Source organism: Polyodon spathula, chromosome 2, assembly GCF_017654505.1.
Source record: "Polyodon spathula isolate WHYD16114869_AA chromosome 2, ASM1765450v1, whole genome shotgun sequence".
Lineage (NCBI taxonomy): Eukaryota > Metazoa > Chordata > Actinopteri > Acipenseriformes > Polyodontidae > Polyodon > Polyodon spathula.
Window position 1 is genome coordinate 80,654,763 of NC_054535.1, and position 22,659 is coordinate 80,677,421.

Genomic DNA, 22,659 nt, shown 5'->3' on the forward strand with positions numbered 1-22,659 from the left:
TATGAAATCACATAACTTGAGCTCAGTATTTTGTTACAATACTACTCAAACAATCAACAAACCCATCTGCTCACAATTTAAAATGTAAATAACATGTATGTGCCCGATGAGCTATTGCTGTAAAACTTAAGACTGCTGCGTTTTCATTGTGCATCACTAATGCTGTCTACAATATATATATATATATATTGTAGACAGCATTGTATCTCTATATAGTAAGCATTCAATGATTCTTGCTGGCTGATGCGTTGTACGGTATGGGAAATTGCTTTGGGTAGTTTAGTATTTCAAAATGTTTACAGAACTGTAGTGTGTTAGATTTATATGCAAAATACATTCCATTAACTACAGGAGATGGAAAATGAATTATTATTCCGAATGGCCATGCAATTGTACTAATTCTTGATCTTGTAAAGAGAATGCCTTATTGTACCTTCACTGGTTTGTACATTTTATTAGTGACAACAAATATTAGTTAATAGCTTATTACACTGATACTGTAAAGAGCTGTGTGAAAAACATGGTTTGCACAAAAAGACTAGATCTGATCTACAGCATTGTATTTAGCTGATTTGGAGAGATAAATGGAATTGTCGTTATGTTCTACTTCAAGATATTTAGAGCTTGTTTAGGCATTTTGTATGAAAACCTCAAATATGTCCAATTTTCCATTTTTAACAAGCTCCCCCATTTATTTTACTGCAGAACTAAGAGTTGCAAGGCACTGCAGGTCCAGTACAACATAATTTTAATGTTTAGCAATCATGGCAAATACATTTGCTTCAATGGACTGCACTGCTTTTATTCTGGGTCTTTTTAAAAATGTACCACTCTGCTGTTCCTCAACTTGTATATATATATATTTTATGATATACCTGTATTTATTATGGCTAATGGGCTGAATGTCACAAAATTCAGGCAGCTTTTTTTTAAATGCATAATATTAACAACCAACCTGGTAAATGGGTGAAGAGCTAGCCTTGTGTTCTGCGCAACTTATTTGCTGGTATGTTTGTTTATTCTTTATTCCTATAGTCTTCAGGTAATGCCATGGTCGGGGTGTAATTGCATTTTCTCGTCTTTGACCGACCACTTTGATTTCCATAAAGCGACTCAAACAAGACTCTGTGCATGTCTTTAACGCTGGGGGCACTGTTTTGCATGGGGAACACTTATACAACAAATCCCTGAGACTGTCTTTATATAATGCACTGTATTTTAATTATTTATATATAATAAAAAGGTATGTTTTAACAGTCAAAACTTTCAAAAGCAAGTATTACACTGGAATGAAAACACATAAAGTATTTATTGTTACAAATGTTATGAGGTCTATAAGCAGTGTTTACTTCTGTTTTTACATTGGATGTAAAAATGGAAAGATGCACAAGCCTTAAGCTTAGGGTTAAACTTTGACTTAAAGATATAGTGTAAACTGCACAGGAAAATGTACATTTTAGGACCAACCTCCAGTTACATTCAACAATTCCAGATTTTGCAAAGCCTGTACTGTACGGAAAAGTCCACGTAGCCCAAACTGCTCTAGAAAAAGCTGTAATGGTTCAAATTGCTATGCAATAGAGTTTTAAATGACTAAGATTTAATGAGTAACAGATTAAATGTGAGTGGTTGGCAGCAGAAGATGTCAGTGTGACAGGACAGCACTGTGGCCCGAGCTGTTACCAGCAGGAATTAGAGACTCGGAGACAGAAGCTGCAGTCTAAAGTGCAAGCGCACATTTATTAAACACAAAACAGGAATAAAATAAACAGGGAACAAGGGCCAAAAGAAAAGGGTTACACAAACAATACAACATAGGCAGATGGCCGGCCACTCCCCAGTTAGCATGCACACCTGTGATTGTTGGCTGGGGTAGGATTTAACCCCATTCCTTCCAGTCAGTTTTTTCCAGAATATTAAAATTACTTTTTCATTGAATTAACATAGGTATTATATGTAAAGCGTCCCTTTATTGAAGCTATCGGTACATCTTTTTTGGCCGATAAACAACCTGCATGACCAGGTCAGACTGGTGTTGTTTCTGTACAAAAAAAACAAAACAAATCTTGAATAATAATTTGTACATATAAATAAATCAATCAACAAAACAAACACAGGATGGCAGTAACACTCCCATTGCAATGTCTTTGTGCCAGGTTTAACACTGAGGCTTATTAGGCCCACCTGAACTACCAGTAAATTGGACATGGTCTAGGCAGGCCTAACTAAACCTGCAGTAAAACTTTGAATGCCCAAACTCCTATCACATTTTACCACAATGCTGTAAAAAATGTGTGTGCTCAAGAACACCATATTAGCAGCCAGCGGGTCATAGCAGAGAATATTAATTGTGCTTTTAAAATGATTTTTTTAAACCATCGGATGTCGTGCGAAGGTTTAACAGTTCAAGTTTGCAATATAAAAACAGCAATGAAAAAACTGGTTTGTTTGTAGCATATCACTAATTAAGAGGACAACAGGTGTAAATTGGGTGGGCTAAACAAACGGGTAACAAGAACGAAATATTGCAAAATCATTGGGCAATTATTGAAATAATATTGGGGAAAAAAGCCTAACAATTATAAAAATGTAAAAAGACAGCTGTACAGCAGGGATAATCTTATGTTAGTGTGGCAGCATAGCCTATTAAAGTTACAGTAATTTGCCTTTGCACTTGCTTCAAAATAGAGACTTCAGTTTTTTGATGCATTTAAACTTGAAAACGACTGATTGAATACATGGAGACACCAACCTACTTAAGAGAAAAAAAGTTTCATGTTATACATACACTCAAACTTAGTACAATTTCACACTGAAAATGACATTTTCCTGGTTAAAAAGTCCAAGGCTTGGGTACATATACAGAAATGTTTCTTTACAGTACATACATATTTTAAATACAAGAAATGCTCATCAGCATTGCATTTGTGGACCAGATTAACTATACCTTTCTCCAGTACAAAGTTAGCACCAAACTTAAGAGTCTTTATGTGTGCGTACTATAGCTGCCCTAAATTGAAAATGCTGTCTTTATTGCTGGTTTTTGAAAGAAGAAAAAGTGTTGAAAGTGACAATCTGGAACAAAGGGTTTCATATGTTACCCTTCAGTATATGTCTTTTAGTATAATTATTTTTCACAATAAAGTATTTTAATTATTTTAGCACTGTATGACTACAGCATTCATGTTCTGGAAGCAGAAGCTGAACTTTACATTCAAGCTTTCTGCATTTTGGAGTAATTACCATTTAATGCCCTTTGATGTACTGGAATATACTGTAAATGCACATGTCCCCCCTGTTCTGATCTGTGATCACAGCTTCTATAACCCTAACACCACTCAACACTACTCGCCTTGAGTAAAATAGCCCTTCCTTGATCCCTCTGCTTTTTTTTTTTTAACTTTTTTTCTTTTGGCTTGTCCCAAAAATAATATAAAATATTGGGTTTCTGATTTTAAAACCTGTATTTCCAGCAAGTGAGCCACAGTATCCCAGCATCAAAACAGCAGAACAGGAGTGAGTGAGGGTTATCGTAGGTACTTGCATGTTTTACTAACATACACTTTATCATGACCTGAAAATTAGGAGTGTTAAATCAGTGCGTATTATTGGAAGTCAACATTGTCTCTGTCACTTTGGTTGCAATCTGTGCTACAATCCTACTTGCACTTTAACACCTGAACTAAGTTGGTGCAGAAAACAAAATAAAACACCACTGAACTCACAAGCATGCACACCATAAATATTAGATTCAGTAATCTGTCAAACCATTTTCTAAATACGCCAATGCAAATGATTACTTTTCTTTCCTGAGCCAGCCCCATTAAATATTTTGCACCCTCTGTTGTAGTCTCCTTACCTAACACCCCCTTTTTATATATATATATATATATATATATATATATATATATAAATAAAATGTTCTTATGAGAGAATGTCTAAGAATCCATAACAGTAAAAACCATAGTCTCTACCCACAGTAACTATGTGTGAGATTAGTATGACTGGTTCCTATTCTAGATGCAACATCTAGCAAGCCAATTTTTACATGCAGAAAAGGCTGTTTAAAAAAAAATACTATTGAAATGGATAAACAGAATGCACAATGGTTTTGTGTGGGTAAAACAAAATGTATACTTTGAACCATCACTTATCAGCAGTATTAGAACAACGTCATACATTCTGATGACTAATCAAGAAGTCCTGAATTTTAAACTGCAGATGTGGAAATCTCTCCACAGACTTTGGCCTTAAACCAGGAGGCGTTGTCTGAGGGAACTTATGTCTTCATACTGACTTCTATTATAGAAATCTTCACAAAAAGAATATATGGATCACATTTCAATTTTCAATTAAAATCTTACTAGAAACCTGTCTGAACCAAAGGCTTCTATCAAACAGGACACATGCACACATGAAATGATATCCATAGAGCAGTATATCAAACACTGAAAAACATCTACTAGGTTTGTATGACCTACCCTGAGCTGTTTTGCATTGCCATGGGTTATGCTCCTTTAAAGAGTGTAGAACATTACAAACTACATTCTCAACACCTTTCTCAAGTCTGTGTAGAAATTAACCAGAGTGCTGGCCATGGCAGAATCCACTGCGGACTGTGGCAGCATCCCTCGGAGATCAGTCTGTATGTAGCCGGTCAGGAGGCTGTGGTCTGCATTGTCTTTCTGTGGAACACAGAACCAGCCACATGGGTGATTGAACCCGCGGACACAGCTCTGCCCTGCCTCGCCATATTCGATGCTTACACCTTCATAAAAAGCACAAGCGCATTTCATGTTACACATTGCAACCCCAGTATGAAGGGTTCATTCAGTGAACAATGCAGCAGCTCGGATAAAGATGATATAGCTGCATGACTGTCAAACAGAAATATTAAGTTACATTAGATGAAACACAAAGATTAAAAATGATGCAGGACATGTTCCTGATTTAATTACAAAGCACTCCTTTTAGAAAATACAGAGGATTATTTCAAATAAAAATATAATCTAGCCAAATGATTTATTACTCTTTGCATAAAAAGGATATTGCTGCTCTAGAAAGAGTGCAAAGAAAAGCGACCAGAATTACTCTGAGTTTAAAAGACATGTCATATGCAGCTAAAATAATTTTCTCTATTCAGCCTTGAACAAAGAAGACTACGTGGCAAATAAATTCAAGCATTCAAAACTCTAAAAGGTATTGACAATGTCGACCCAAGGGGCTTTTTCGGCCTGAAAAAAGAAACAAGGACTAGGGGTCACAAGGGGTCACTTGTTGAAGCTGACACCCTGGGATCCTTCAAGAAGCTGCTTGATGAGATTCTAGGATAAATAAGCTACTAACAACCAAATGAGCAAGATGGGCCGAATGGTCTCCTCTCATTTGTAAACTTTCTTATGTTCTTATTGGTCCCTGGCAGTGCTTGAAATGTGAAATTCGTCATGTACTGTATTACTGTTCCTTCGCTTTTTTATTTCAATCAAATGGGATTGTTGCCAGGTATTGCAATTAATCACATTAAGACATTTTTTCCCTTAGTTTTACTTGCACAAAAACAGCTTGATTGTTTATTGTATCCCAGTAGGCAAATGACTGTTGGCTGCAACACTCACCACAAGACAGGAGTCCATCCTCATAATTTGCAGTGCAGGAGAAGTCAATGAATTCCCTTGGAGCAATGATGTTCCAGAGCTGCCCTGCTGTGGTGTAGCGCATCATACAACAGCCCTGATGCAGAAACAGCATTTCAGTTAGATGGGTGGCTCTTACATGTACAGCAAGTTATGAGCCAGGCAAATCAATTAAACATCAGGACAGCAAATACATTGCGAAATGTTTCTGAAAAAAAAAAAGGAATATAGGATTGAAATTGGCTAAATATGTATTTCTATGTTGCCGTAATGGGAAAACAAATGAACTTTGCCTGACTTGTCAGAATAGAGAGTAGCACTGTTCCCTTCCCCCTCCAGGTCATTTTGTGCACAACTGAACAAATGGCTAATATTTATAATGAGAAATAAAATATATAAAAAATATAGTGTCCCATTACTCAAGCATGTACACACCCTGAGGCTTTGTACACAACCAGGGCCCTACCAAATTCAATGCGTCACAGACCGTGAAATCTAGTCTTTTGTGTACTTTTACACTATAGTAAAATCCAATGCAGTTATATGTACCGTTACAGGTTCCTGATGCGATTGTTAGCTAGTTTCAGTTTAAAAAAGAAAGCTCATCATGAATAGGACATGGTTTATTGATTGACACTTAACAACAGCCGATAACTGGACTCTACTCACTGATTGGTAGACACGGGCATCAGGGGTGGGTTCGGTAGGACCTACGGATCTCAAATTGGTCGTACCGTCAGGAGAGTCAAATTAGACCTACATTTTAAAATGAGTGTCCAAAATAAATCAAAAAGTGCTACAATCATTACTGCAGCGGATCAAGTAAAATAATATGCCAAGTAGTAATATGAGCACAAATACAAAAAAAAACCCCAAAAAAACAAAAAACACATCAGGACAATAAATAAATAAATACATCAGTAATTTCAGAGACTTTTTGTCCGGATATATGGTCCAGCTACAGACCCACCCCGCTCCCGCTGTCTATCAATTCCAACAAATTCCGTGGATGCTGAGAGCGATGTGTCTAAATACTTACACCGCAGAGACAGGGAATGAAGAGCAACAGCATTTCAGAATAGTTTTTGAGTTACTGTTGCATACGACGACATTTAAAACCAGAACAGTTTTTGTTTTTTTAAAATAATAACAACAACAGAAACACTAGAATCATAGAGTGATGCTCTGGATTTCGGGTTTATTTTCTTTTAGCGTTTCTACTTTGTTAGTCACATGCTTTTGTTAACTTTTGCTGTTTTTAACTCAAACTTTGTTACACCGCAAGAAATATAAGATTTAAACAGCTGAAACCGTGACATTCAAACAGCTGAAACCGTGACATTCAAACAGCTGAAACCGTGACATTCAAACAGCTGAAACCGTGACATTCAAACAGCTGAAACCGTGACATTCAAACAGCTGAAACCGTGACATTCAAACAGCTGAAACCGTGACATTCAAACAACTGAAACCGTGACATTCAAACAGCTGAAACCGTGACATTCAAACAACTGAAACCGTGACATTCAAACAGCTGAAACCGTGATATTCAAACAACTGAAACCGTGACATTCAAACAGCTGAAACCGTGACATTCAAACAGCTGAAACCGTGACATTCAAACAGCTGAAACCGTGAAATTCAAACAACTGAAACCGCGACATTCAATCAACTGAAACCGTGAAATTTGTGATTTTTTAAAATGTTATGACCGTGAAATTTATAAAAATGTACCGTGAACTTGGTAGGGCCCTATACATAACTGTTAAGCATATCAGGTAGATATTACTAATAACATTAGAAATGAATGCCAGCAAAAGAGCTAATCCGGGAACAAATGTTCCTTTCAGCCAGTAACTGACAATAATTTTACCTTCCCTGTAGAAATTTAGCAGTATTTTACTTATTGTTCATATTATATAATCTCACCTGGTCAAACTTTTCAACAATGTCCATAGAGGTCATCAAACTGTCCCAGTCTAGCCGGTAAGGACCAGGGCGAATGTAATCCACAATCCTGTTGGGGGTTTCGTTCACAATCCCTTCAGTTTTATAACTATGAAAAGAAACACATTTAAATATGGCAAGTGAAAACTATTATTCCCTTTGTGTGATGTAGCAACAAATAACTACTTTATACAATACAATTAAGCATTCAAAATATTGGATTTGTTCAGGAGGACAAGGAAGCAGGACTAGACATGACCCTAATGTTGTACTGCCTATATCATATTATGCAGTGCTTATGCATGCACCACCTGGGTGTTCTATCAGTAGCTTAAACAGTTTTCACAACAGCATAATGTTCACTCTTTTTAATCAAGGAAGCCAATTATAATTTGTAACCGTGCAAAATAACAAAGAAACATAACAATTATTAGTACATTTTAAAAAACAACATACAGAAATCCATTGAATTCTTCAGATGGCTTCCTCCATACAGTTACATCTTTCTGGGGAAAAAAAGAAAAAAGTTTACATTTATTTATTTTAAATATTGCTATGTAAATTACAATAATCTTTCAAACATTATTCTACCAGCTAGAATGCTATCAACACTTCTGATTACCTCAGATGTAATTGTACAATTACTTGAATCCCTGTTACCATCATACTAAACTAAAATGCTTTGTTATAAATTGTTACGCAGAATGGTGCATTAAATTATATTAAATAAGAAACAAAAAGTACAGTAACTGCTTATACAGGTTAAATGTTTCCTAAAAAGTTCCATGTATTGTAGTTTTACTGAGGGTGACATTTCAATGTGAATCTGCTGAATCTTCTTATTAACTCCAGTGAAAAATAAAAATAAAAAATCTGACAGGAAAATGTAAAAACACACAAGAGTTTAAGGCACATCTATTTGAAGTTTTTTTTTTTTTAAATCTCTTTTACCCTTGACCCCTCATAAAAGCATGAGTTACATTATTATTATTATTATTATTATTATTATTATTATTATTATTATTATTATGTATTCATTAACAGACACCCTTATCCAGGGCGACTTACAACTGTTACAAAATAAACAGTTCAAAGTATTACATTACAAAATATTGCATTGTAAAGTATCACATTTCAGATAAGAGCAGCTACAAAGTACAATAAAATCAGTAACAAAAGATCAAATTCAAATATGAGCAAAAAAATAAAATAAAATAGAATACAGTAAATAATTACATGAAAGAGAGAGTTCAACTAAGAGCAGTTAACTTCTATTATAAATATTTGCTTATATGAGTAAAGTCCAGTATGAGCAACAGTAGGTATGATGAATGGAAGAGAATGATTTCAATAAGAGCAATTACAAACAACGTGAATACGGATACCTAGAAGAGTAAAGTCAAATATAAGATTGTGGCAAAGTGCCCCACCCCTGGGCTATTCATTTGTGTTGTATGTTGCGGGTTAATGTTGGCGTATAGTCATTGGTACACGGGATATAAATGGGTCTGTGTAACACAAGTGTTTAAAATGTATATTTGTATTTAGGCATAAGGATTGCACAGCACTTCACGTGCAGGTAAAATGTAATAATATGTGAGCACAGGGAATTGCACTTTTATAAATTCACGTGCAGTTGTACCAAGACTACAATTGAATGATTGATTAGCAATCTAGTCTGCATAAAAGCAGCATGTTTTCACTCACTCGGGGTAAGTGTGTTCGGTGAGTGGAGAATGGGATTGGAGATGGAGGTAGCAAGAACAGTTAAAGTTAAAATATCAGCTCACCGTGTTTGTCTGCGTAGTCCGTTTTGTTTGTTTCTTTATTTTGGCTAAAGTGCCGTGTCCTGTGTTTTGTTTGTCTTTCAACCTTTTATTTTCTGTTTGTTTAATTATTAAATGCTGAGCGCCACAAAGAGCTCAGCTTCACCAAACTCCACCTCTCTGTTTATTTTGTGTTGGTTCCTGGTTCTGGTCTGACGTCACCCACTACAGCCGTCTTTGTGACCCAAGATACAGGAAGTAGTTATAATTAACAGCAGTAGTAGAATATGGTGAAATATGGAGCAGCTGAGTGCAAGTGCAAGCTGATGCAAGTAGTGGTACAATTGGGTGCCATATAGTCCAGTATAGTGGAGAGTTGTGAGGTTTACAAGTGCTGTCTAAACAGGTGTGTCTTGAGGAGGCGCCAAAAGGAGGTCTGGGACTGAGCAGTCCTGATATCCGTGGGATATCCTGAGAATGAGCAGTCATGATATCCGTGGGATATCCTGATAACAGCACACTCCATTAAACCCTTTAGTCACCTTTGAAAATGTAACCCCAAAAAATCTAGAATGGTTTATATGTTAGCTTGCGTAAGTTCAGGAGGCGTGTAGCAAGGGGGTTTCCAATTTCCTGTCAATTAATTCCTATTTACTATTTAAGCCCTGATCACTTGCACCTTTACTATCTAGCGTTTCATTTTGTAGCACACGCTCAGACGCCGTCTTTTCGTGTTTCTCTGCTAATCTACACTTCGTTGCCTTTCACTGGAGGTCAATTCTCTGCGCATCGCTCCCAAGATATTATCAAATATTTTCCTACCTGGTCCGGTGCTGTTTCTCATCATTCAGCTTCTCCGTTCGGCTGCAGGAGCTCCAGCGTTAGTCTTCCTGCTCTTTCCAGCCTCCAGCCCAGCAACAGCACCGTTCAAACCGCAGCTCCATTTCTCATCTCGTCCGCGTCTTCATTAGACAAACTGGCCCTCCACTAAAATCTCTAAAGCTCCTTCAACAAGACATCGACATTCCTGTCATCTGCGTTTGCCTTGCCATTGCTCCTCTATTTAATCCACCATAAAGATCTGTCAGCTGAACATTCCTTTACTCTTCGCTTGCAATCAAGCGCCCCTCCTCTGCTCCCAGAGCCAGTTCCTTCATGGGATCCTGCCCTGAACTTCTATTGGCTTCGTTCAACGTTTTAGGGACCTGTCCATTCAATTTCGTGCTCCGTTTCGCCGTGTGGCGGCTTGTGCTTTCGACTCGTCACAACAAGATTCAACAACACTGCTGTTTTGCAACTTTTCCACCAGCGCTTCTCAGTCCGTGGCTACCACGGCAACGCCCTCATTGCGTGACTGCGGGGAGTGGTAAGTAACCATGGCGACCAGGCAGCTTAATCTGCACTGCGAGCTCCGTACTTCAGTACTGCAATTTTCTGCCTTGCTTGCTGCTGGGCTTTTACAACCTGCGAGGGCTCATTCAACTTGCCGAATTGTGACATCTAAATACTGCGTTAACGTATTCATATACATGACTGACTGTCCTAAAACATGTAACGAAGATATTAAAATCTAAAAGAGTACGCAATTGTTGTTCTACACCGACAAGGATTTTAATCACAATAACCAAGTATTCTAGGCTTCACTCAAGCCAATGGTTAATTCTAATCATAACCGCTAGATGGCAGTGTAACACCACAAATTTTATACAAATTTTTATACAGTCTCTGCTATCTCTTTGCTATCACTGTGAAACTCACATGCTCCAGCTTTTCTACACATCCCCGCAGTCTGTTGTCATTCTGAGGGATTTACAGGAGACTTCCTCCTCAACCTTTTGTAGCAACTGACATTCTCCAATTTCAACAGTTCCCCTCTTTAAGGACCTGGTCATGAAGCAACCTTACTCAGCTGTTTCAGATGCTCAGTATCTACCATCATAGTAACGTCATGCTTTCCTGCATCACGCATCCATTCCTGTGACTTATTCCTGTTCTCAGATTCATGTTTTCTCATCTGGCGCTGCTCCTCCAGTCTGACCAGCTTCATCAAAAGTCATCATTTCATCAACGCGAGCCACTAGTCAGTCATGGAACCATGTCCTACGACTTATCAATGTTTCAGTCAATGTCTTCCTACTCCCAATAGACAATAAACTGCTTCCGACCAATCAATAGGTTTTGCAGATCCCTCGGAGCAACATATTTTTCATACTCTCTGGTTCTGCAGCGGTCTCAGATCTCTGCAATCTTCATCTCTGCCCAAAAAGCAGCCCCATCTCTGGCTCCATCTAAATCGGCCTTAACACCAAAAGACCAATATCTACTGCATTCAGCAGATCCCTACTCTCTGCAGCAGACCACCGCACTCTACCGATGGTAGTCCTCCGCCTCTATTCCAGATCGCTGCTTCAGCAAATCTCTGTTCTCACAGCTGGGCCTCTGCACACTACTGACAGCACTCCATTGTTTTCTTCCTCAGACCTCTGCTCTGTTCAGCAGATCCCGCCCTCTACTGTTAATTGCTCCTCACTACAGCAGATCTCCACTCCCTCTTCAGATCTGTTCACTACCGCAGCTGCAAAGTTGCTCTAGTTTACTGTTGAAGTCTCCAGCTGCACTTCTCCAGAGCCAACAATGCTCCAGCCTTCCTCCAATACGCAGATCGTGGCAGTATTCCCACAATCAAAATACGGGGCACTTCTTCAGCAATCCTATTCCTCCCAAATGTTACAGCATTAATACTTGGTTTGAGATGTGGTACGAGACTGGAAATCTGTCTTGATTATGAGTTAAGGATTTCCACTATTAAGAGAATAACTGGCGTTGCGAAACCCAAATCTCTGAATGTGAGTTTACCTTTTCCATTTCAAGCAGACATGATAGTAGCAAACCGCTGATCGATCCTGTATTAACTAACTAACACACAGAAAGGCGGCATCTCATCTTTGCTCTCATTTCTAGAACATGGGGCGCAAAGGAGCCGTGCTTCCCCAGTAGCCGATTCATGTTTGTTCAGTCCAGCTACCACCTCAGCCCTCAGTTCCAGCTCTTCTTCTGCCCCTACTTTCGGTATCCAAGTTCAGTCAGTTGGTCCCATTTGATTCCACAACCCCCATCCTGAATCCTCAGCTTCTCCAGATGCTATTTAACTGAAACCTACTCTCCGTAACCCCCTTTCAATCTGCTCAGCATTACATGTCTGCAGCCCTCCACCTTGTTCAAGCTCCTATTCTACAGCCTGCTCAGCGTCTTCAATCCCCTGTACCCAGATTCGAATAATCATAGCCCTTCAATCAAAACCTGGCTCTCATGGTCCGTGCTAGGGATTCTCTCCAACTCCCTCCAGTCTCTCCATATTCAGCATTCTGTCTGTGGGACTCTAAGGCAATCTTAAGAGCTTTCCCCCTGCCTCACCTTCCCGTCTGTCTATATCAAAATATATTCTCCATTTGCTAATTTCCACTCTTCTGAAAAGCCACCTACTATGATTAACACATGGAGATCAGCTGCCTCTCGGCCACCTTCCATGCTTACTCCATAACTTGGCTGCGTACCTCAGGACGGATCAATTCAGCGCAGTCGGTCCACTCACACGTCAAGTATCAAGTTCCCTATCTCCCTTTTCAAGGTATCACCACAGCAGGACCCCCCCCCCCCACTCCCCTCCTCAGACCATCTGTTCATTGATTCCTCTCACTCCTATCATCACTCGCCTCGTCTCCAGCAGACCTCCCTCCATTCCTCCGCCCCTGCCCCCCAAGCAGGCCTCCTTCCTGTCCACCCTCGTCTCGTGAGTAGGCCTCCCTCCTCAACTCCACCCTCTCCTCCAGAGCAGGCCTCCCTCCTCTCCACCCTCTTCTCTGAGCAGACCTCCCTCCTCTCCACACTCTCCTCCAGAGGCCCCCCCCCCCCCCCGACTCTCCCCTTTCCCCCCCCCAGCCTGATCACGAATGTGGGGGAACTGGTCCTCCTCTGCAGTGGATTCCTACATTCATTCATCCTTCCCTGATATAGTTGCTGCTCCTTCTAAAAATGCTAGAATCATCTCTACTCTTCGGAAAGGCTGCTTCTCCCCCTACGAGGATCTACTCATGGAGACCATCTGCCTCACAGCCTTCTTGGCTTTCTCAGAAGCTCCGAATTCACAGTTCCCTCAGCTTCTTGCTTCCCCTTGGTGGATATTCGTTTATGTGACCTCTCTTCTATTTCCAACTCCTATTTTCCTATTCGGCTGCTCACTTCCAAGACAGACCAACTCCGGCGGGGTCAGTTCATTCAGCTTTCAAGGACCAAGACTGCTCTCTGCCCTTTTTCAGCAATGTCAATATATATCTCATGCAGGAACCCCCCCCCACCCCCCCGGACCCTCTATTCATCAATTCTTCCCAATCTATCGTCACTCGTCACTGGTTCTCAACCCACCTCTCCACCCTCCTCTCCAGGACAGGCCTCCCTCCTCAGCTCTATTCACCCCATTCCTTCCGTATCGGTGCAGCCACCTCCAGATGCAAGGGCCAGCATCAATCAGAGCTGATCAAGACCATGGGGAGCTGGTCCTCTTCTGCAGTGGATTCTTATGTTCATTCATCTCCCTCTGACATAGTTGCAGCCCATTCCAAAATTGCTAGTATGCCTGAAGTGGGGGCTGCCTGTCTACCGGAGCCACTAGAGGTTTTCCCCTAATTAGCTTCAAGGGTTTTTTTCCTCTTCACTGAGCAGCAGGTATACACATAGTCATATCCTAATAAATTTACTAACCATTCTCCTGTTTGTCCCGTTTGTCCTTCTAGTCTTTTGTTTATGTTATGCGCTGGCACGTGCTCTTTTGTTTGTCTCACGGTGTGGGTGATTTGGTGGAGTGCCGGGGGTCCATCCTTTGGGGGGCAAATGACCTCACTTCCCCGACCTCAGGGCATGGCTTCAGCTAACCCTTGACCTTCAGGGGGGTTCTCACCGTGTGAGTCAGAGCGGACCCCCAGCCACACTCTGTTCTTTCGCAGCTCCTGCGCTTATCTTGCCTCACTCAAGGCGTTCTATACTCTGTCTCAGTTCGGGACGTGGCTACTCATGCTCGAGTCCCATACTAATCTCTATGCCTTTTCTTATCTCAGGTCCCAGGCACGTGAAGTCTCGGCCAATTGGGGGTCTAACGAGCGCCCCTTTACAGAAGTCTCAGATGCTGGGTACCTCTCCCTCTCTATCTCCTTTCGTGTCCCAGTCTTCCGGGACCATCTTCCTCTGAGGGGTGGCTCCACGAGTCATAACCCTCATATATGTTTTCGGTTGCTAGGTCCGTCGGCCCTGAGCGTGTCGGCATCGCTGCCCTCAGTCAGTGACCATTTTTGTATCCCGTATCCAGTTGCTAGACCTTCAGCTCTGAGCTCGTGTCAGCATCTCCGCCCTCAGTCAGTGACCACTTGTTTCCTGTCTTCGGTTGCTAGGTCCGTCAGCCCTGAGTTCGTGTCGGCATCGCCGCCCTTAGTCAGTGACCACTTTCTGTATCCTGTCTTCGGTTGCTGGGTCCTTCGCCCCTGGGCTCGTGTCGGCCTCGCCGCCCTCAGTCAGTGACCACTTTCCATGTCCAGCTTCGCTGGTCTGCTACTAGAGTGGGTCTCGCCTGCTCTTCTATCCTAGGTCCGCTCCTTTCTAGCCGGCACTCTGTCCTACTAACCGAATTTTTATACAATGGGGCCGTGCTTGACGGATAATTTGGCGTCAGATTAAAATACTGTTTAAACAGGTAAAATAGCACCCCAACCCCGGAGAAAAATTCAGCACGCTTCCGTCCTCCGTTAAGATTTAGATTTTCATAACCACTCCATGGTACACTACAGGCAATGCTTCAGTGGAGGGGTTTTCAACCTTTTTTGAAACTGTCTGGTGGTTTCAGCTCAAGTACCCCTTTACAATTTTGAATTACTGAATGGCACAACAAATAAAAATAACCATAACTACTAACAATAGTAAAGTTTTTATTAAAGCCAACATAAAAATTATCCCAAGGAATTCGGTATAACTTTCTGTCGCTTTGCACTTTCTGTAGACTCTTGCATTTTCTTCCTTTCTTTTTTTTTGAAAGTAAGAAATGTATCCAATTCATCAAACACTGAAAACAAATTCAACCCGCCGCTATCGCTGTTACTAAAATGCAGCTGCACCTAATAAATAAAACAAAAACCATCAAAGTGTCAGTATTGTGATCATTTATATTTACCGGAGCATTTATACTGTACTTCTAAAAAATGCAGAAAGATTGCGCTTCACTGGTTAGGAGGCTTGGTGGTCCAGCCTCCAGTGGTTAAAGAAAGGGCCTTATTGTTAACATGAGGTTCTACTAAATGACTAAATAATATTAATAACAATTAGTATTCAATTATCCAACAAGTTGAAAACAGCAAAGTTAATGAGCAGCAGAGCGTTCTCCATAGAACTGCCAGCCGCATGCTTCACCCACCCTAATGAGGGAGGTTTGGCAACATAGCCCATTTAATATGATTAAATGTCCCTATTTAGATGGATTTATTTTAAAAGAGGCAGCTCAGGTGTAGTAATATATCCCAGTGATCAGTTTAAACCTTATGTGCCAAGAAACACTAAACCTCTATATCTGTCACTGGCAGTGGTACCACATCACTTTTAAACAAAAATGCAAGTCATATTGGTTCAAGACACTCCTTTAAGAACACTGATACTGCACTGTTGTGATTGCTGGTTGCCCCTGAACAAATAAATGACTCAAAATCTGCAATCCTGTCTGCAGCATACTGTTTAGTTCTCTATTACCACTAAGCTGCTTATTAAACACTGTACGTGCATTAGACAGTCAGGTGAGTTATGACTTTGTCCTCATTCGAACTAGGGAACTCAATTCAATTTCAGAGAAAAGCAACTGTAAGTAATTTAAAACCTGGCTGGAAATATGCCTGCCTTTGCCAACAAGGATAAAGAGAGTGACACATGCTTTCTATTAATCCCTGTTTGGATACATTATAAAGACAGGCTTCACAATTCACTGTTTAAAGCATTCATTTTGGTTAATGTAATTCTAACATGCCGTCTTTCCTCTCAGCAATGTGGAGATGCAAGGTTTTGTTGTGTGTATATGCATGGGCATTTCTGCCAAGCACATTATCTAGCAGGATTATTGAAAAACCATTTGTTTTGTGAACACTAATACAAATAGAGAAGTCGAGTTGCTAAGCAAACTGCATCGATAGGGCTAGTGACAGGCTGGCGAGTGGACAGAGGCCCAGAGACAGACTGCAGTTCAAAGAAATAATACTTTTATTATAAATAAGCACAAAATAAAAGGGCACAAGGGCCAAAACAAAGGTATTTATACAGAAAAAAACACAAAGCAAAATTTACGGAAAAGGTTTCCAGGCTGGCCGATGCCTTCACACAGAAAATTCAAAAAACACAAAACAGCAAACCAAAAACCAGCAAGTCCAACCATTAGCTTGCTTCCTCAGCTCCCTCCTCCCCCTAATGGGAAGCTGAGGCCTCCTTTTATGTCAGGTGGCTGGATGCTGACTGATCGTTAATTACTCCAATCAACCCCAGCCACCTGAACACAATAAACCCAGGCAGGCAGGAGAATTTAACCCCATCCCTGCCAATCTATAAAGGGCAGAGCTCTGCTCTGCCACAGTTAGATATTTGTTTTTGAAATGGCACAACGATTTTAAATGGAACCATTACTAAGCAAAATCTGAAATGAGTACAGACACAGAAATCAACAACCAATAGGCTGGGAATGCCTTAAATACATTTACCATAATCATTTTCCAAACCAGGAGTGCGCAATTCATATCACCCGACGCCCGGGACAAAAGAATTGTGTGAGGGGCAACAAGTTTTACCATTATACTTTGCCTGTCACAAATACTTTTTTTCTTCTTTTGTCACCATGTTCTGTTGCTAGAAAAACCGTAGATTTTTAGGCAGTCACGCAAGGTCCTGAAAACTCTAAACTGCAGAAGTCTCGCACATAGGCTACAAATGAAAATAAAAAAATAAAACCTCAAAGCAAAAATATAGAGTAGAGTACAAAAATCCTTTTAAATTCACAAACCCTCATCGGTTACACACAGTAATATACAAGTGCAACAATACTATTATATTGCCTTTGTCTACAGTAGGGACCCAGTAAAGTTTGACCGCCAGCTCTAGGAACAATATTTAACATAATAAAAATTACAAAAACCTTTAAGCTATTTTATATGTAGCAGTTTAGCAATGTATTTGTTTTTTTAAAAAGCAACGTAATCTCGTGTGGTTGGCAGTAGGTTTGTAAAGCTATAAATTGACAATTATTTTTAATACAATTTTGTGCCGTGAAACCGACCGCGCCCACTGAAACACCCACAAAACAAAATTATTTATGTTTATCCAATGGCCATATAGGGAACCACAACGTATTAATCAAGCACCATCGCCGTTCTTCTGGGTAATGTAGTTTAGAAACCAATCCTATAACCCTTCCACTCCGGTGAACATTCTACCTGTTTGAGGTCTGACTGATATAACGTGACTTTCGGCTTATGTATCAGTTCAAACATGCTGTGATGTTTAAAGACATAAAGTTAGTAATGTATAATATATAAAGAGAGCCTCCTTCCTTCATAGGCCCTACGCATATAAGAGGGGATCCATTATTGAGGAAACCCGATAAATGAAGAGGGGTCACCGTCTCTGAGATGAACCGACATACGAAGAGGCTTGCTAACCAGAAAGAAAAACATTGATTAGTAATATTAACACATAAAAGAGGTTCTGACTCTTCAATGACCCAACATATGCAGTAGGGGGGGGTTCCGTCGCTGAGGAGACCCGACAAACAGGAGGGGGGTCACCGTCTTCGAGGTGACCCGACATACAAAGAAAGGCACATTTCTTTGAGGTTACATGATATATGGAGAGGCTCATGAAGGCTCTGACTCATGGAGAACCCTCCTCTTTGAGGTAAATGAAGCGACGCTTAAGAAAGGGTTGGAGAAAGTGTAATCACTAACCCCCCAGAAGAGACTGATGCAAAGGCGGTATGAGATTCTAGAGGAGTGAGGAGGAGGAAACGAAAAAACACAAAGACAACTAGGTGAAGGTGACTAGGGTTTAAATAGAATAGATTTAAGTGGTGGAAGAAGATGATAGGAAGCATGGGCCTAACACCACACCCTGAAACACACATAAAGGTTAACATGACAAATCATATTTTACCTTTCAAATAGCTGAGAGTTTGAAGATTACACTATGTAACACAATTTTTGTTCCTGGGTAGTAAGTGTTATTTCCTAATTGCTTATGTCTCAAAAGTATAGAAAATGGCTATTATTCCCCACAAACTTTGCTTTTGTGACCAGGACAGTGATATTTCAACATATCACTATTTCCAATGGGAAAATGGGCAAATGTGTGTCTTTTCGTTCACATAAAGTCAGAAAAAAACAACATATGAATCCAAATTAACATGTATTTATACTAAAATAATACAAAGATGACGACAAAAGATTTAGAAGTGAGTAGTTTTTCGAGATTTACGATTATACTATATTTACAGTATAATTGTAAATCTCGAAAACTACGCATTTATTTCCTGAATGGAGCGTCCTGCAATGCACCACAACAAACTGTAAATCCTTTGCAACTGTACATTTCAAGAACTGTGAAACTATATAAAGTCTATAAACATCTAACATTATGCACATCTAGCTGTTCATCACTGTGATGCAGAGCATTCTCTATTGCATGACAAAGTTTCTATTTCCTGTTTTTTTCAAAGCCGCACAGGTTGCACAGGTCTAAGCGGTTAGCAAACTAGTAACCCAGACACTGCAGACCAAACAACTAATATATCGTTATTAAACTCCAGCCATGGGTAAATCGTCAGTTTGCCTGGAAATCCATCTATTTTAACTTTCCCTTCACTAACATCTTTTATTTGTGCTGTTGTATCACCAAGGCTGTATTTCTTCATGGTGAGCATGGATTTCATGATTTCCATGAATTTGAACCAGTGCCTTGTAATAATAATATCCAATTCTCCATGAAAATCTCGATTTCTGAAAGAATACTATTCTTAGCATTCAGAAATGCATTGAAAGAACGCATTATGAAACACATGGCATACAGGGTTTTTAAAAAGCTTTAATTATTGTACACAGACAAGCTCTATATTTAGCTCTTGTTAACAGGGTGACAGACGTTTGTAAAATACCCTCAATATTTACCCGTTGTATTTTTTCATTATGAAAGTTTATGTTTTTAAATTAAATTTTCTATACCATTTTATTTTTACAATAGAAATGTGGCATATATTTTATTCTTGTAATAATTAGTGTGGGAATCACTCAGAAAACATTGATTTGTGTTTATTTAAATTTTATTTGAATTCAAATTTCATCAACATAATAGGCTCGCAGTATTTATTTTGTTGCTGTTTTATGAATGCGTATGGATTGGACTGGATTTGTATTTTGCCTTTCTGCCCCCTGGAACTGCTTTGGTGCCCCTGAATTTTCACGCCCAATTAAGGCAACATTGCCTTGCTCTTCATAACCTTAACTTCATGCCCTGGAATGGGGCACATGAGAAAGCCCATCTAGGTCCTAATCAGTCATGAACTGTCATCTCCCACAGTAAAGGAGCAGCAAGAAATCAAAACACTGACATGGATAACTAGGTCCACTAAAGACACACTGCCACTGTAATTAATGATGCCATTGAACTCTTTATTAATTGGAGCCTGCCTCAGTACTTCTCTTCATTGTAGCAGAGGTACTTACTGTTTTCTTTGCGACTCTCCACTCCTCCTCTCCAATGTTGTGGTAGCTGATGAGGGTATTATGAATCTGTGCAGAAAGAACGCTAGCATCAGGTAAACTTCCCATGTTTACCCTTTGACCTGCATATAAAACAGACAGCACAAAATGATAAGCAGTCATTCGTGTTTGGTTATTTTTCCTTGTTCAAAGACTTCATTACTGACATCAAATTATGACACAGTGTATAATGGTGTTGGCCTGGAAGGACCCAAAATGAATAAACAAAACAATATATAGACAACTGGTTGTTGCATGCTGACCAACATATCCACCATTTTTAACGCAAATGTGTCATACACATAAAACACTTGAAGTTGAGTCGGTTGACTGGACCTACTTATTTTATAAGAATGTTGGTGAAAAAATACATATAAGTCCATTGTTTTCGTGTAGATTCAAATTAATCCATCAGGCAAATCACCAAAAACCAAGGCACTCTTACAAACCTATAGGTAAAAAAAAACAACCTTTATTAATGGGGACAAAAATGCAATTTTGTATTGGGATGTGTTTCTGTTGTTATTTTGAGCAAAACTGTTCCCAGGATTCTTGCCAATAAACATTGCGAACTGTAATGAACATAAAAAATAAATGCACAAATAAATCATCGGTATGCTACAGTTAAAAGATATGCCTGCTTTATTTCAGATTGAAGTTGAACTGAAATACAGTATCTACATAACTCTTCTAAAATAAAGCTGCTAAGAAAACAGGAAATTGTAAAAACCCAGATCATGCAAGTCAGCACACAAATGACTCCAGTCCCCTCAAGGGAGTTTAACAATAAGGAACTAGTGGACCTGTGTGCCTGTGTGCCTATGACTCAGAATTTACATACAGTATCTTGATTGGTGAAATAGTTTTAATAACATTTACACTTGGACGACTGGAATAAAGGAAACATAAAGGGAGAATTAAATGCAATATACTGTGTATTATTAATAACTGCTGGAACAACATTCTACCTAGACAGCTGGAATTACAGGTCTGTATTTGCTTTGATAAGCAGTTAGCTGCCACTTTCAGTTTACAAAAAAAAAAACACAGTTGTCTAACGAGGGATGTCCCTGCGCTGGGTGATGCGACGGGGATTTCTGTTAAAAACAGCACTATTTTTAGACAAGAGGCAAAACAAGTGACTACAAGGATACAGCAACTACTAGTATTATATGGCCGTGGCACGCATAGAGAGATGTAGTGTACAAAGATATAGCTTTGCATCACCTAGAATTTTCAGATTGAGACATAATTAAAGAAAAAAAAAACGGTATGAACATAATTTAGACCTTTTATTTAACATCATGCAAAGAAAGAAACTACACTATTATATCTAAGTATATCGGAAGCCATAATCACAATACAGTATGTCATGTTAGACTTCGAAATGTCGTATTTTTCAGTTTTTGTCAGTTTTTCGTTAAGTATATGAAAAACTACAAATCGGTGTGTAATTCAATATGTTAAGGTAACATTATTCCGCAGGTTTCATTCAACTTTATGAAGCAATTTGTTAATTCTATAGGGTGATGCAAAAATTCTGGCCACAGCTGTAAGTCTCCCAAAATACAATCTTGCATGGTTTACATAACTGAGACTTACACTGTACACAAGATTTGTGACTGTTTACATTTCTAACCATTGATCTACACGTGGCGGGAACTAAAATAACTCGTTATTAATAATACAATAACACAAAATAAATATATCACATATTAAATAAAAAATATTATTACTATGCAATACAACCACTCGACGCTGAAAATATGAAGTGAATGTATGTTTGTACATACCTTTGATTAATACACGCCTGGTCCTATGCTGCTGTTTTGCCGGTTGTATTTTTTTTCCTTTTTATTGACTTGACAGCAGGCAAGGTCCTAAAATGTCACCAGATGTGACGGACTTCAAAAACAACCAACCAGTAGCAAAGACACGCCCCTTTATTTCCAATATGGAATTTGATAACAATTGCAAAAGCTCTGTTGCTGTTGATTGGTGTCGTGGCAATAACTGTCTGATCTGAACCCGAATACTAGAACAGGATTGGTAAATCAATCAGGGGCAGGCTCACGGCGCTGTAAATGAGATCACAGATGACAGGGCTACTGGACAAAGGGCTCAGATGTTCTGTCTGCATACGGGGTAATTGTGAACCACGTGATCTCAGTCACGTTTGTTTTATGAATTGTGTGCGCTTACCGCAAATTTTTTTTTTTCTTCCTTGAAACATTATTCCAGTCTCTTTTAAAATAAATAAATATATATATTTTTAGTTTTGTCAGTGCATAAATGACAATAGAAACGAGGTACATAGTGGAAAGGAACACGAGAACAAAGAAGAAATGCAATAGACATTACAGGGGTTGATACATTACATTCAGATTGCATTATGTTAGGGAGAGGCATAACATGAAGCAATTGTAAATTATTTAACCTCATTAAACAAAGAGGCATTGGGTTATCAAATCACTTACATGCTAGTTTAGAATT

At 39.4% G+C, this 22,659-nt stretch overlaps 1 protein-coding gene across 2 annotated transcripts; it reads right to left on the minus strand.

The window, feature by feature from the left end:
- Window positions 1-26: 26 nt before the first annotated feature.
- LOC121301887 (stAR-related lipid transfer protein 4-like) lies at window positions 27-22,062 on the minus strand. Of its 2 annotated transcripts, none has more exons than XM_041231583.1 (6): window positions 21,960-22,062; window positions 20,131-20,249; window positions 8,037-8,086; window positions 7,563-7,689; window positions 5,616-5,730; window positions 27-4,768 (listed from the first exon to the last, which is right to left on the minus strand). In XM_041231583.1, exons 2-6 carry the CDS (start codon window positions 20,233-20,235, stop codon window positions 4,542-4,544), a joined length of 624 nt encoding a protein of 207 aa, XP_041087517.1. In that variant the 5' UTR covers window positions 20,236-20,249; window positions 21,960-22,062; the 3' UTR covers window positions 27-4,541. The 2 variants fall into 2 exon arrangements, with proteins under 2 accessions (XP_041087517.1, XP_041087526.1); XM_041231592.1 differs by lacking the exon at window positions 21,960-22,062 and adding an exon at window positions 20,637-20,824.
- Between the last annotated feature and the right edge of the window lie 597 nt (window positions 22,063-22,659).

Excerpts from the sequence above, each read along its gene's own strand:
- LOC121301887 (XM_041231583.1), bottom strand. The coding sequence starts at position 20,235 with ATGGGAAGTTTACCTGATGCTAGCGTTCTTTCTGCACAGATTCATAAT. Across the intron at positions 8,087-20,130 it reads GGAGAGTCGCAAAGAAAACA|AAAGATGTAACTGTATGGAG; the intron begins GTAAGTACCTCT and ends TTTTTTCCCCAG. Across the intron at positions 4,769-5,615 it reads GGATGGACTCCTGTCTTGTG|GTGTAAGCATCGAATATGGC; the intron begins GTGAGTGTTGCA and ends CTTTTTATGAAG.